Consider the following 16,036-nt stretch of genomic DNA (forward strand, 5'->3'; position numbering starts at 1 on the left):
TCTGTTATAAGTTTGATGTACAGAGGATTTAGGATTGGTGATTTATATTTCATTGTAATTGACAATTGCAACACACAAAAACTTTAATTTTAATCCTGGAACTTAAACTATTACAGATATTTATAATCTGCTCTGAGGCTTTAAAAATTATTCTTCACTAACTATAATATAACGAAAAAGTTAAACCGTCAATTAGATATTATACATACAACGTGAAACCCCTATTATCATACGAACGATTATTAGAACTGGAAGAATGCTTAAATAAAATTAACTATGATATAATGGGAATTTCGGAAGTTAGACGACAGGGTCACAAAATAGAAGAACACAGCACTTTTATTCTTTGTGACATGGGGTCCACACCCAGTCTATACGGGGTGGGATTCATAATACACAAGTCACTTAAAAATAATATAGAAAGCTTTATTGGCATAACAGAACGAGTAGCAATTTTCAATATGGTCATCATCGAAGGTAACATGATACCAATAATACAAGCATACTCACCCACAGAAGAAGCAAAAGATCACGAAAAGGACGAATTTTATAAGACCATAGAAAAGGCATAAGAAACAGCACACACACACACATTATTCTAATGGGAGACTTCAATGCAAAAGTCGGAACCCCCAGAAAAAACAAACATATTATTATGAGAAAATACGGAAACGGTGTAAGAAAAAAAAATGGTCATAGACTGGTTAACCTCGCCCTAGAACATAGGCTAACAATTATAAATACTTGTTTCAAGAAAAAACAAAACCGCAGATGGACGTGGCGATCACCAGACGGCCAAACCAAGAACGAGATTGATTACGTCCTCTCAAATCACCCAAAATTATGCCAAAATATAGAAGTTTTGAACCTCAACTACGCATCAGACCATCGCCGACCATATCAGGTGTAAAATCAAGCTTACTACGCAAAAGAAAAATAGAACTAATTTCACAAATAAGAAAATAAGTCAACTTAAAAACATAGATGAAATAACAAAATACAAAGAACACCTAATATGCTTTCTTTCGGAGACACCCAGTCAACGCACCAACCATGAGAACAAACCTGTGCAGAACGCCTACGATAAAATAAAAAAGGCCATCCAGCAAAGTCATATCCTTACGAAAAGTAATAGAGAAGGTAATAAAAACCACAAAATATTACAAGAAAGCACTCTAAAATTATTAAAAAGAAGACAAGAACTACAAAAAACTAAAAATAAAACACGCTCAATGAAAAATGAACTCTCCGCACTGTATAAACTTATTCATAAGTATATCAAGAGGGATTATGCAAAATATAGACAAGAAATAATAGAGAAATATCTTCAGCTTTACGGTAGTTCAGGAAGAGCATACAAAGAACTTAGAATAAACAGATCTTGGATAGAAGGACTAAAAATCCTTGATAAACACATATATAATAGAATGGATATTGTCAGCACGGCAACCGAATTCTACTCAAACCTCTATAGAGACAATACACGAATTACCACTACTGACAAAACAGAAACAGAAACTGTAGACTGCCACTCTATACAACCAATCCAAGAATTTGAAGTAATTAACTCAATAAAGAAACTGAAATTCGAAAAGAGCCCTGGATCTGACACAGTCACAAATGAAGCACTAAAATATGCCTACCAAATATTAGCAACACCACTAACAGTACTCTTTAATATTGTACTTCAAAGTTCTGAAACGCCGATAGAGTGGTCTGAAGCAGATATCATACTTATATATAAAAAGGGTGACCCAAACTCTACGTACTCTACTATCGACCACATTCACACCATCGAGTTAATTATAGAGAAATATTAAGAGTTCCAGAGACCTCTATACATAAGTTTCATCGACTATCAAAAAGCTTTCGACTCGGTTACACACTTAAGCATATGGGAAAGCTTAAAAGAACAAGAGGTGCCAGATATATACATAAACGTTATTAAAAGTATATATAATAACAACATAGGAAGAATAAAGCTTGAAACCTTAGGCCCCGCCTTCCATATAGAAAGAGGGGTAAGACAGGGGGACCCGCTTTCACCCACTATTTTCATATCCATCCTTGAAAGCATCATGAACAAGTTGGACTGGAGTAAAACAGGACGCAATATAAAAGGCGCCTACTTAAGTCACCTTGAGGTTCGCCGATGACCAGATACTTTTGTCCGAGACAGCCAACGAGCTGCATTCTATGATAGAATCTTTACAAAAAGCGAGTATGAAGGTAGGACTGGAAATGAATCTAACGAAGACTACGATAATGACTAATACACGAAAAAGACCTATAACTATCAATGGTAATCCCTTAGAATATGTGGAAGATTATATTTACCTGGGGAAAAGGATAAGATTCGAGAAAGGCAGCAAAACCAGAGAAGGATTCAACAAACCTGGAATAAATATTGGAACCTAAAAGATATATTTAAAAGCTACTTACCAAAAACTCTCAAAGCTAAAGTTATGAACACATGTCTACTACCAAGCCTAACTTATGGAAGCCAGACCTAGAAATTCTCACATGCATAAAATTAATACATGTCAAAGAGGCTTAGAGCGTAGCATGTTAAACATAAAGAAAATGGATAAAATACGACACACAAAGATAAAAGGCATCACCAAAGCTACAAACGCTTTGACCTTCGCCCAAAAGCGGAAATGGCAATGGGCTGGACATGTAGCGAGAATGGCTGATAGAAGGTGGACCATAAGAGTTACCCAGTGGAAAGGTCCTTCAGGCAAGAGGAGAAGGGGAAAACCCTTAGCCCGCTGGGAAGATGATCTGAAAAGATTAGCTGGCATAGACTGGTGCTCCATAGCACAAGACCGACAAGAATGGGCATCTTTGGAGGAGGCCTTTACTCATACAGGGGTTCTTGTTAACCCATAAATTGTTTATATTATATTTTAATTTAATGTTACACATTACTAAAAAAATAACCAAAACTAAATTACAAATACAATGTAAATTGGTGTTTACTGTAAAAAAAAACTATTGTTAACAAGAAATAAAAAGGCTTATTATTATTATTATTATAACTATAATATGAAACCGAAAGCTGATTATTATAGTGAAGCGTGACAATAAAAAGATTTTTTATTGGAAATATACTTGGTCACTCGTGATTACGGCAACACCAAGTTTTAGTTGTCATCTATCATTTATCTCTTGTCAGTTGTCAGTGACTGATTCGCCAGAGTTTATTGATAGAATAACAAAAATAAATTTCTGAATTTGCATGTAACTAGTTGTAGTAATAACGTATTAGTGGCAAAATAATTTCTGTAAAATCTGAGCTTAGAGTGGTATTAGTTTCATACTTTCATTAATGATATGATACATTTCATGTTCTAAGATTAAATAGACAGTATAATTCAAATTACATCTAGTGATTTTAATCGATTTTTCTCGTGATGTGATATTGTCAATAATTGTGCAAGATGAGTCTTTCTATACGTTTTTCAAGTTTAATTTTGTACTTAATAGTGTCATGTGATGCCTCAGGAACCGATATAGCTCTTGACGCCAAAGCTACATTGCTACATAGAATAGACAGTTTAAATTTGCTTATTTATACATGTCTTCTGACTTTAACGGTATTGACTATTTGGGTTTTTAAACATCGTCGTGTGAGCTGGCTACATGAAACTGGATTAGCTGTGATATATGGTACGACATAATAAATAGTATTACTTCAATAATATGCTTTGCAAGGCCAGTCAGAATATAATAATGATTACTAAAGCTACCTTTTTTAATATATCTATTGGATGGAATCAATAGAGTATTAAAATTTGATATATAAAAAAATTGAATCTAATTTACCTAACTAGAGACAAGTAACCCTGTAAATGAGTTATTATTCATATTACTTCATAGTTTTACCGTATTTTTCATAAAAAGTGATGATCAGCATTATCTCAAAACAAAGACTAAAACTTTTAATTCAATAATTTTCACTCTTAATAAATTTTTACTTGTAATTCATTCCAAAATATTGCATGTATTTGCAGCAAATACATCTAGAATATTTTATAATTTACACTACTGTAGTAATGCAATTAAACAAAATATTCCAAGTGCTGTAAGAATTCTGAATGATGACTGTTTTGTATTATCATGGCACTTGATTCTATCTAATGTTAAATAATCAAAAAATCTCTCTGTTTTAGGGCTCATTGTCGGTGCAATAATTAGATATGCAGGCAGCACCAATGAACTCACATACATTGATGCTCACCCAGATCCTGGTAGCAAGTACAACTTATCTGTTCCACCAGATATGGTCAGGTTTCATTTTCCAGATAAAATACAAATAACAGGAGGTAAGTATTTATTTTAATATTATTATTATCAATCTGATATATATATCAATGATGTTCTGTACATAATTTAGACAAATAACATCATATAAAAATGTAACATATCACAAAATGATGTATGTAATGTAAAATATAATCACCATAAGAAACTTCGACTGCTGTATACATTCATTGCTGAATTTACTCCAGTTGTTTAAAATATGTTTGGTCAATGAGCAGCAGTAGAAAACATTTATTCAGTTCAGGTTTGATGTGGACATTGATAGTTTACACATGACTAAGGAGAAAAGTGTGCTTACATTGTCTTTAAGCACACTTGTACTAGTCAAGGAGTCTTGTTTAAGAGTAGTAGGTATGCAGTCCTGGAGAATCCGTCCCTGGGCACCCACAATTAGGGTCTGTACTTAATAGTTGTTGCCCAGGCTGCCCACCGTATTCTGGAAGGGGTAAATCTGAGCTGACTCGGGGCAAACAGAGCAGGAGGTTGAAATCCTCCTCCTCACTCGCTGCGGACTTCTGCAACATTAGGGGGCTTCACTCAAATTTAAATGCCACTTTCACCTGGAGACGGCGAAGACGGCCCTGCTCTTTTTAACCGCGACACAGATATCCTCCCTGGGTGATTCATCTTACCTTTCATAACCGGGGTATAATTAGGAACACTACTTGATACCACGGGCTGGCATTTGTGTTTACGTCAGGGAGGATGTCTGTTCTCGACGCCTGAGTTTTCTTGAAGGACAGGACCTATCTGACTGCAAACAAATGTCCTTATAATATGTGCATAGAATGTCATCGTAATATATACTTAAACTTAATTTTACTGCAATAGTATAATCATTTTTTATTGTATATAATGTGTAGAAAAGCTCAGAATGATACTCCCTTGCTACTTTAGACTACTTCAGACTACTTCTTGTACAGTAACTATAGAATTAATTGTTGTAGATACACCAGTCCCTAACAAAACTTATGCATATAGCTTCAGGGGAGAGATAGTAAATGTTGAACAAAATGAAATCGACTTGAAGGCAACATTTGATCCTGAAATATTTTTCAACATAATATTACCACCAATCATATTCCATGCAGGATATTGCTTAAAGAGAGTAAGTATTTACATTTCAAAACTTTGTGTTATTTCTGAGTGATACCACTCACTTCTGGCATTAAATATACAAATTTAATTTGTACCAAATTTTATGGACAATGTGGGACTCTAACTGCACCGCTTGGGTTCCATTCGAGCACATTGACTGTAAAATCTTGGTACACCTTGTTCAACTCTCAGGTTGTGGCACCACCACCTACAGCATCTATCTTACAGTTGATAACCTACTCAACCCCAATAATTGCATACTAGGAAATTGAATTGAGATGTCACTCTTGCAAATCTAAACTTTTTCTAATTTTTAAGTGGACATTCAGATGGAACCCGAGAGGTGCAGGTTTGAGTGCCACATCATCCATAAAATTTTGGTGTAAATTATATTTGTATATTTACATTTCAAAAATAGTAATAAGGTTTATGTTAATATATTTCCACTCTAACTCTTGTGCATGTCTTTTTTATGCTGGCAATTAAAAGATCAGTGTTGGACTTACTTGAAGGTTGTGCTGTGTTGTTGATAGATGGTTTTGATTTTTTAATTAACTGCAAAAGACCCGAACTCAAGTTTTGAGAATTTAGTGAATAATTAAATATGCAGGTAGTGCAAAAAAGAAGGTTCTGGTGCAAGGTGGTTTAGAATGGCAACCTTGTGGGGAGAAGTGCCCAAGATGAAGACCAAAAATGTGCTATAAAGCAAGCTAAAAGATTAGACAGGGCAATTTGGGTGCATGTATGACAGGTATACAAGGCACCAGAATAAAAAGACCTACACCATATAAAATAATATTGTTGTGCTATTCCTTTTTGCATTAGTTTCTCATAGAGATTATTATTAACGAAAATAAACTGAAGAAAGCTGATCATGTGAATGTTGGACTCATACTATGATCCAATATTTTGTGATATGACATATGAAGTGTCCTCTTCCATCATACAAGATATAATACTACATTCTCTTTAAATACTTTTGTATTTGCATAGTGGTCATTCTGGAATACACCATTATTGTTTTTTTTTATTGTTTCTTTATATAGTGGCAATATAAAGATATAGTCAATATATCAATTGTTTAATGAGTATTAGAAATAGTAATAAATTTCCCATTAGTTGTGTAAAGAACACTCATACCTAGGTAACACTGAAAATGTTTAGAAAATTAAAAACGGCTTAATGTAGAAAGTTGCCAATACGTTTATTGTTTTTCGAAGTAATCTCCGTTCCTCTCTACACATCGTCGCATGCGATGGAACCACTGAGAAAAGCAGTGGGCCCACGCAATTCTTCCTTAGGGGTCTCTTTTATGGCATTTTCGTACGCTTTCACCGCATCTTCAGGGCTCGTAAAGCGAATACCTCAAAGCTAATTTTATGTTTAGTTCTTGGGAATAAATAAGACTTACACGGCGCCAGGTCAGGACTGTATGGCGGATGACTCATTATCTCGACACCTGCCATAGTCAAATATTCAACAGTCCGTTTTATGGAGTGCGCTGAAGCATTGTCGTTGTGAAGGAGGATCCTGCTTTGAGGGCGCTGCTGTCGAATTTTTTCCAAGACAACAGGCAAACATCGATTGACATACCAGTCTACAGTAACTGTCCTAACGCGAAATGACCTTTCCGACCAATGAATGAGGCAATCATCTTTTTTCCTTGACTTCTTCCTTTCTTTACTTTAGTACCGATCCTCGAAAGGAAACACCCACTGAGCTGATTGTCTTTTGGTTTCGGGTACGTAGCGATATATCCAGCTTTCATCACCTGTGACGATGTCAAATACAGCATTGGACTCACCGCCGTTGAACTTTTCTAACATTTGGCGACACCAGTCCATGCGAAGGTGTTTCTGGTCGTCGGTTAAAGTATGGGGAATCCATCTGGTACAAAGCTTCCTGACGCCTAAATGTTCGTGTAATATTTTTTGAACTTGACTCATACCAAGGCCTAGACTTGCCCGTATCTGCTGATAGGTCACTCTCTTATCTTCCTCTATCATGCGTCGCACGGTACTGATGTTATCTTCAGTAGTCGCTGTTAAAGGACGTCCTTCACGCGGATCGTCATTAAGATTGCTACGTTCACGCTTAAACTCGTTAAACCAATTGTAAATAGTGGCACGAGATGGGCCTTCATTAAAAAATGCTAATCGCAGCCTATCATAACTTTGTTATTGAGTAAGCACACAACGAAAATTTTCTCGCGTTAGGTTCACATTCACGTGTAACAAGAGTTTTAGATTTGCCGCCAATTCACAAAAACAAATGACAAATGCAATACACTACATTAGGTTACCAAAGAGTTCTAAAATTGAAACTTAAAAAAGTTTTCATTCGCAATCTTTCTAACTGGTCAGTTCTAAACATTTTCAATGTTACCCACGTAATAGATTTTATGTCAGATTTAGCTATGGCACCTTCAAAGTAGCTTAGTCTTTGAATGTTAAAAAGTAATTTATTTACAGAAATATTTCTTCCGCAACTTGGGTGCAATCTTGACATTCGCTATGGTGGGCACAGCGCTCTCTGCCCTTGTGATTGGGTCACTGATGTATGGCTGTGTACAGTTGATGCCAGCATCATTGGCGTCTAGTTTCACATTTCTGGACACATTGTACTTTGGGGCGTTGATATCTCCAACAGATCCCTTGACTGTTCTTGCTATTTTCTCTCAACTAAAGGTAAACAACATATTTACAATTAATTTGTTTTGTAGATTTGATAATTCTAGACTATGTATTGTGTTTAATGAAACATAAACGAGAACAAAAGCTATGGAGCTCCACATAATAATTTAAAACTATGTAGCTTCCAAATAATAATTTCATTTCTTACTTTAAAATTTTTAGTTCTTCAAGGAGTTAAATTAGCATTGCGAGATGTTATGATTTACACATAATTCAGGACTTCTTCTTCTTTATTTTATATAATTACTTACTATTTATTTGCCAGCGTTATTATTTCATTATAATTTAATCTGCCAAACTTTGTTAAGGGCAATACATGTATATAGTTTATAGAATTAATCTGTAGTATAGAAATGCTGTAAAGTTTGCTTAAAATAAATAAATCTTATATCTTTAAACGAGCAATACTTGTATATATATATAATCTGAATACTCGGAAACGGCTCCAACGATTTTCATAAAATTCAGTATGCAGGGGATTTCGGGGGTGATAAATCGATCTAGCTAGGTTTCAATTAAAAAAAATGGTTTTATCCATGTTTGAATGAGAAACAGCTACAATAACATTAGAATACAAAGGTAAATTTCGCCACTATATACAAGACTATTATAGCTCAGATGGGACATTGGGTGATCCGGAAAGCAGAAGACCCCGGTTCGAATCCAGATGTCCTATTAGTTTTTTTTTGTTCAAGTTTTGTACATTCTTAAAAATCTGAGCAAGGCTCGGTCGTCCGGATATTAAAAATAAAATTTTCAAATGTTTGTGTGACTAGTGTTCTTACTTTCAAAAAAAAATCATCACTAAATTTAAATTAATCATAAATCCTTTATTTTGCTAGAGAATATGTAACAATGGGTGTAAATAGTTTTAAGGTATCAATGTTATCGGCCATTTCTGGCATGCCAAGTCTGGACTGTAAAAATATTACCGCGGTGCCATGAATAATGGTGAACTAGATTTATATCTACTCTAGTCTAGTCTATCTAACTTGTCTTGCTTATGATGAAGTGGAAAATATTCTGATCAGACTGACATGACAAACACACGCATTGTATAGATGGACCCAATTAAAGGTCCAATTCAAACCCACATGCACACACACAACACACACAATTAATTGTAAATTTGGTTTTTAATCATTCTGTTTATTTCTATATTGTTTACTAAATAAAATGTATCTGTTAATGAAGTTGCGAGATATTCCCAATACAAGTGTCCTAAGACAACTTACTGGGAAGTCTCAACCACTAAAAAATGTATATGTAATCTTTGAAGTAAACGAAGTTTATTTATTATTATCTGAAATCATAATAATTAAGTATTTCTATAAGCATGCCAACTATTTTAGAATTTTAAGTGAAGTAAGTTCAACTGAGATGGCACACATAGTATTCTATTCTTTCTACTGTCGCGTCTGTGGTAGACGAACCATAATTTAGGCAATGTCACGTTAAAGTTAACTACCAAGCTATGAGTGTGTGTTTTCTAATTTTATAGTTAGCAATCGAAAAATAAGATTAAACAAAGCTTATTGCTTATTATACCTGAAATAAATATACTGTTAAAGGACATAAAAAAATACTTACATTCTTAAATATATGTGCTTAGTAATATCTACAACTTAATCTTGCTTTCTGGGCAAGGGATTTCTCATATAAGTATATAAGATATCTTAAACATGATATTTTGGTAAATCAAATCAAAATCACTTTATTAATCTATGTCAAGGAAATGATACTAATGAATATAAAAAGTTTTTTTTTATTTGTATATATCGCCACTTCGGAAAGGGTTGAGCTTAAATGAGAAGTATTGGCAAGAAACTCATTGCCACTCTTTTAAATCAACATTTATAGCTTCATCTATTTACAAATCAGTGATGCAACAAAAATAGGTACTCAAACGTCAAATACTCAACGCCGTACACGAGTAAGTCAAAAAAGTAATGTTAATACGTAAAAACTATTCCCGACTCGTGGTCACACCAGTTTATCACACCAGTGTGACTACGAGTATTTTTTTTTCCTCGTCGTCACACCAAGGGTTTGACTACACCTTGTTGGTAATTGATATTATAAGTGATGTGTCAATTTCTATTCTAATGATCTCGACATTCTCGATAGTTTAGATAACGAATGACTATGCACGGAAAATGTTTTTTTCCTCGTCTTCACACCACGGGTTTTACTGCACCTTAATTAACGTAGTATTTACGTAAAATGGCCTAACGATATATAATTATTAATAAGTTTCGTTTGCGTATTAATAATCTAATTATCATTTTAAATATTCTTTATTAACTTGGGCTTTTTTCAATGTCAATGTCCACGTCCTCTTTTAAGACAGTTAATAGTTTATTAACTATCACACAGTTTTTGTTAATTATACTGTTTTATGAGGAGTGCCTGCAATGAAACTTTCATGTTTGAACCCGTATTTCTTCATGTACGTTGAAACATCTTTTACTCTGCCAACCGAGGCACTAAAAACAAGAGTTATTAAGTACAATGGATGCGTCAATCCTCACACACCGCAAATAGATTTTTTTTTATGGATTAGGAGGACAAACGAGCGTACGGGTCACCTGTTGTTAAGTGATCACCGCCGCCCACAATCTTGCAACACCAGAGGAATCACAGGAGCGTTGCCGGCCTTTAAGGAAGGTGTACGCGCTTTTTTTGAAGGTACCCATGTCGTATCGTCCCGGAAACACCGCACAAGGAAGCTCATTCCACAGCTTTGTAGTACGTGGAAGAAAGCTCCTTGAAAACCGCACTGTGGAGGACCGTCACACATCAGATTGTGAGGATGATATCCTAACATGTGGCGTGTCGTGCGAAGGTGGAATGGATAAAGGTATTTTGCGATCATTTAATTTTATTATCATCTTATTAATACCTAGATGTTACAATGCTACTAATAGTGGCGTAGAATGTACTTAGGTACCATTAAGAGGTCAAGGAAAAAATATCAAATCAACGGAGGCGTGAAGGTCTGAATCTCCTTTAACAATTGGCAATCATGTGAAACATTAATGAAACAAATATTTTTTTGCAGGTGGATGTTAATTTGTATGCAATGATATTTGGTGAGAGTGTCTTGAATGATGCTGTGGCTTTAGTACTTAGCGGGTAATGTATTTTATTTACGTTTGATACACTTATTGATCTTACACTAAACATTATATAATTACTAGCTGACCCAGCAAACGTTGTATTGCTATATAAAGTATTAAAAAAAATTGGGGTGTATTAAGTAGATGCAACCGATTCTCAGACCTACCAAATTTATCGTACTACAATTATTGTAAATATTGATCCATTGCCATCTTGCAACACTATAGCGGATTAGTGGATGGAACAGAATAATATTAAAATCGCGATACAAAAGTAACTGTTGATCGTAGATGGGTGAAAATTTGAAGTTGTATGTATTTTTTAATGCAGACTCATACTCAAACAAATTTAAAAAAAAATCGTGTGGACCCTTAACATTTAGGGGGATGAAATAAAGATGTTGTCCGATTCTCAGACCTACCCAATATGCTTTCAAAATTTCATGAGAATCGGTCAAGCCGTTTCGGATGAGTTCGGTACCGCACACCGTGACACGAGAATTTTATATATTAGATTCATATTCATTTCACTTTTCACCAAATCCTTTGCACAGGATGCCGTCTAGATTAGATTACCACAACGGCCTATTTCTGCCGTTAATCAGTAATGTGTAAGCATTATTGTGTTTCGGTCTGAAGGGCGCCGTAGCTAGTGAAATTACTGGGCAAATGGGACTTAACATCTTACGTCTCAAGGTGACGAGCGCAATTATTGTAGTGCCTATCAGAATTTTTGAGTTTTTCAAGAATCAAGAGAATTGGGCAGGGCGTATCGCAGGGCTGCACATCCTGCTCGTCTCGTCCCTTACTGTCAAATAATATAATATAAAAAAAAAACTGAAAAACTAAAGTTCGAAGTGAAATATCAATTAAAGTGTGTACAGTATTCACAAAATAAAAACAACAACACGTTAGTTAAAAACGAAAAATATTGAAAAATAAATAAAAAAAACATTAAGCTAGTTTATGAAATAATTTTCAGATTTTTATATAGAGACTGAATCTCTTATAAACCTAGACCCTTTATTATATAGGAAGATATCGATACTCAGGGGTGTGCATATCATATAGGGAATAAGGAAGTGCCTACTTCGTTACAAACTTAAATAAATATAGCACAAAGTTAATTTAGTTTAATTTGGTACCGTTATTTTATAACCAAACTTCTATTGATAGATTGCTAGATACTAAACACCTACGGTAAGCAATTATTCACATTCCAAAGCTCAACTAAGTACGAATAATTAAATCCACAGTGCCTACCTTACTAGAAAAACAATGCACGCCCCTGTCGATAATATAATGAATAACCCCCTTATTCATAATGGTCCGCTGACTTTAAACAGTCGCTTAGGAGTGTTTTTTCTCATTCTGGCTTAGGTCAATAGAAGAAGACAGAGTCAGAATTAGCAATGCTTTAAGGTAGCAGACTATTATGAATAAGGGGGTAAGTAGATAACTAACCCTGTGAATCAACAATATAAGTTGTATTTCTTTCTCCCTCACACTGCATACATGTATTAAGAATAATGATTAGTTAATAATATCGAAAAATATTCCTACTTCACGTGTGACAATGTTCAATAGACATTTTGACGTGTCACAAGGTTTATACGACTCGAGGGTCGTCTAATAATCTCATGATGCCCCATATTGTAAGATATAAGAATAATTATGGAAAACACTAAGAATGTGTATTGAACTGTGTTACTATCAATCGTCTTATGTGGTTTTAATTATTGTAATTAATTAATTGATATGTTATCAAGTAGGCACCTAGCATAACTTGTAGATATTGGGAAATAAAACCTGTTTATATTATTGACAACGAAGTATTTTAATAATCCTATTTGTATAAAAATAAATTTATTAAAGATAAGACGGATAAAGATACACATTATAGAATTAAACAATGTTACTCCATCAAATCATTAATGAGCATATGCCATTTATGGCCGTTTAGAATAACCTATCTATCCTTAGTTTAACTTACTAGAGGTAGACAAATCTATCCGTTTACGCTTACTTACATTTCAATAACCTATCGAGTATCGACACATAGCATTGGACAATAGCTAATAATATAACTATATTGGACATTACTATTGATAGATAAGATCTTGTCATTAAACTGTGATACCAATGTATCCGTAACTAGAGATACGTTATTGAAAACGACCGTTAGAAAATCGCTTGTCCCAACCATTATCCGTTATCCGTCAGTTGGTAACTAACAAAAACAAAATATCAATAGAAAGAAAATTAGCTATAGATATTGTAATATATGTATCAATTACAGAGCAATACAAAACTATGAAAAGAGATATTCGGTGGACGGTGGATTTGAAATAACGGCGTTTCTGGCAGCCATCGGTGACTTCATTGGAATATTCAGTTTGTCACTTCTTGTTGGTGCTTTCATCGGTTGCTTGACAGCATTGATATCCTTTTTATAACTTATATAGCTGATCTGTTTGTCGCATCGCCAAACTTTAAGATTGCTCTGAAGTTACAGCGCACACCTATCGCTCTGAGACTCAATTTTTTAACTGTATAAATAATCGCAACAACGTCAGAGCGAACTAGAAGCTTGGCGAGGGCCAACCCACAGACATGGATCCAAATGGATGCCGCGAGTGTATGTACTTCGCGTGTCATAAAGACGACAAAAAGAGGAGCAATGCTCTTCCTTTGACGTTTTTTTTATGATTTATAATACATTGCCGATTTTAGTAATAAGCAATACCGACTATTGATGTACTGAAAACGTCAACTAATGATGAGGTAAGTGGCTAAACTCAGCTGCTGCACTGGCAATTTTAACGACGTCACAGTAGGTACAAAACAAAGGGCACGCTTGGTTTTCATACAGACGGAGGGATTTGCGTTATCTACTTGGATGTATATCTGTGGGTTAACCCTTAAAAATAATTTATTTTTGTTGCTAACAAATAGCATGTATGGCTTATATGGTAAATGGCGTGTAGATTCTGTAATAGTGCAGATGAAACCCCGTTATACAATATCCTATCTATAAACGTAGCCTCATTTGGGTTGTCCAATTCTTCAACCACTTGAGATACCTTCATGAAAAGAATAGCTATAGTTAACAGTGGCTATCACAGTAGATCTCATTGGTCGCAGTGAAACAGGGCTGCACTGAACTGTACTAAAGCCGCTTTACAAACCCACGTAACTTAAAGAGTATTTGAGTACCTACTGATCACGCATCTCGGAGGGCGTTACTAGCTTCTTCCGTTTCACCGCATACAACGAGGAGCGGCTCGAATCATCGAAGATCAAGTCATCTCCAATCGGCTTGATTCTTTGGCATTGCGTAGAGATGTTAGTTCTCTCTGTATCTTCTACCGCATTTTACTACCAGCAGCCATTCCACCACCGGACATTATGTCAAAATGCGAAATTCCACCTACATCATGTTATCGTCTGGAATTCTACAACTGCGCGTTTGCGAGAAATTTCTTGCCTTGCACATCCACTCAAAGGAATCAATGATCGGCCGCAGTTTTCCCGAACCAATACATCTTAGAGAAATTCAAGCTTAGAGCATACTTCCACCTTAAAGCCGACAACGCATTTCTTGACCCCTGCTGTTGTGGATCACTTAGGGTATACGGGCATGAGGCTCATATAAAAAAAAAAAGGCTATAAAAAATATTGTTTAAATGTTTGGCCGGTGTGTTCCTTCTCTTAAATCGAAGTGGTAGCAAAATAAATAAATTCCGAGGAAGCCTGTTTCGGCTTTAGTATATTAATATTAATATTGACACACTTTTCACACAAATTATCTTGCCCCAAGTTAAGCATATATAGCCTGTGTTATGGGTTGCAAGACAATGATATATTTACTACAATATACAGTTTACTTAAACATACATAAATTCATATAAACATACATAAATACATTTAAACATCCATGACTCGGAAACAAACATCCATATTCATCATATAAATGCTTGCTAAATATATTGCTAGGGATTCGAACCCAGGACCTCTAGCTTAGTAGGTAGGATCGCTAACCACTCGGCTATACAGGTCGTCGTATCCCCATACGACGTTGCCCGTATGGGGGGATACGAGCAAGAGGCTCATATATAAAAAAAATTAAAGACTATAAAAAATATTGTTTAAATGTTTGGCCGGTGTGTTCGTTGTCTTAAATTTCGATTTTTTTATGGAATAGGAGGACAAACGAGCGTACGGGTCACCTGGTGTTAAGTTATCACCGCCGCCCACACTCTCCTGCAACACCAGAGGAATCACAAGAGCGTTGCCGGCCTTTAAGGAAGGTGTACGCGCTTTTCTTGAAGGTACCCATGTCGTATCGTCCCAGAAACACCGCACAAGGAAGCTCATTCCACAGCTTCGTAGTACTAGGAAGAAAGCTCCTTGAAAACCGCACTGTGGAGGACCGCCACACATCCAGATGGTGGGAATGATATCGTAACTTGTGGCGTGTCGTGCGAAGGTGAAATTCGGCGGCAGGAATCAGGTTGAACAGCTCTTCGGAACACTCCCCGTGCTAAATGCGGTAGAAGACACACAATGAAGCGACGTCTCTACGCAACGCCAAGTGATCCAGCCGTTCACAGAGTACTGGGTCCCCGATAATTCGAGCTGCTCTGCGTTGCACGCGGTCAAATGGATCGAGCTGATACTGGGGTGCGCCAGACCAGAGATGACAGCAATACTCCATGTGAGGCCGGACCTGCGCTTTGTAGAGCGCTAGAATGTGGGCTGGCTTGAAGTATTGCCGTGCTCTATTTATGACGCCCAGTT

The 16,036-nt window shown here is 35.7% G+C and overlaps 1 protein-coding gene across 8 annotated transcripts in view; it reads left to right on the top strand.

The window, feature by feature from the left end:
- Nucleotides 1-3,191: 3,191 nt before the first annotated feature.
- The window catches only part of LOC126969351 (sodium/hydrogen exchanger 7), a 34,013-nt gene continuing 21,168 nt past the window's right edge, over nt 3,192-16,036 (top strand). For 5 of the 8 annotated variants that reach the window (XM_050814711.1, XM_050814710.1, XM_050814714.1 and 2 more), the window contains exons 1-6: nt 3,192-3,672; nt 4,176-4,328; nt 5,274-5,434; nt 7,896-8,111; nt 11,179-11,252; nt 13,536-13,682. In XM_050814711.1, coding sequence (XP_050670668.1) covers nt 3,444-3,672; nt 4,176-4,328; nt 5,274-5,434; nt 7,896-8,111; nt 11,179-11,252; nt 13,536-13,682 — 980 coding nt within the window. In that variant the 5' untranslated portion in view covers nt 3,192-3,443. The remainder of the gene's footprint in view (nt 3,673-4,175; nt 4,329-5,273; nt 5,435-7,895; nt 8,112-11,178; nt 11,253-13,535; nt 13,683-16,036) is intronic. The other 3 variants (XM_050814712.1, XM_050814716.1, XM_050814718.1) reach the window with 1 other exon arrangement.

This window comes from Leptidea sinapis, chromosome 18, assembly GCF_905404315.1.
Source record: "Leptidea sinapis chromosome 18, ilLepSina1.1, whole genome shotgun sequence".
Taxonomy (NCBI): Eukaryota; Metazoa; Arthropoda; class Insecta; order Lepidoptera; family Pieridae; genus Leptidea; species Leptidea sinapis.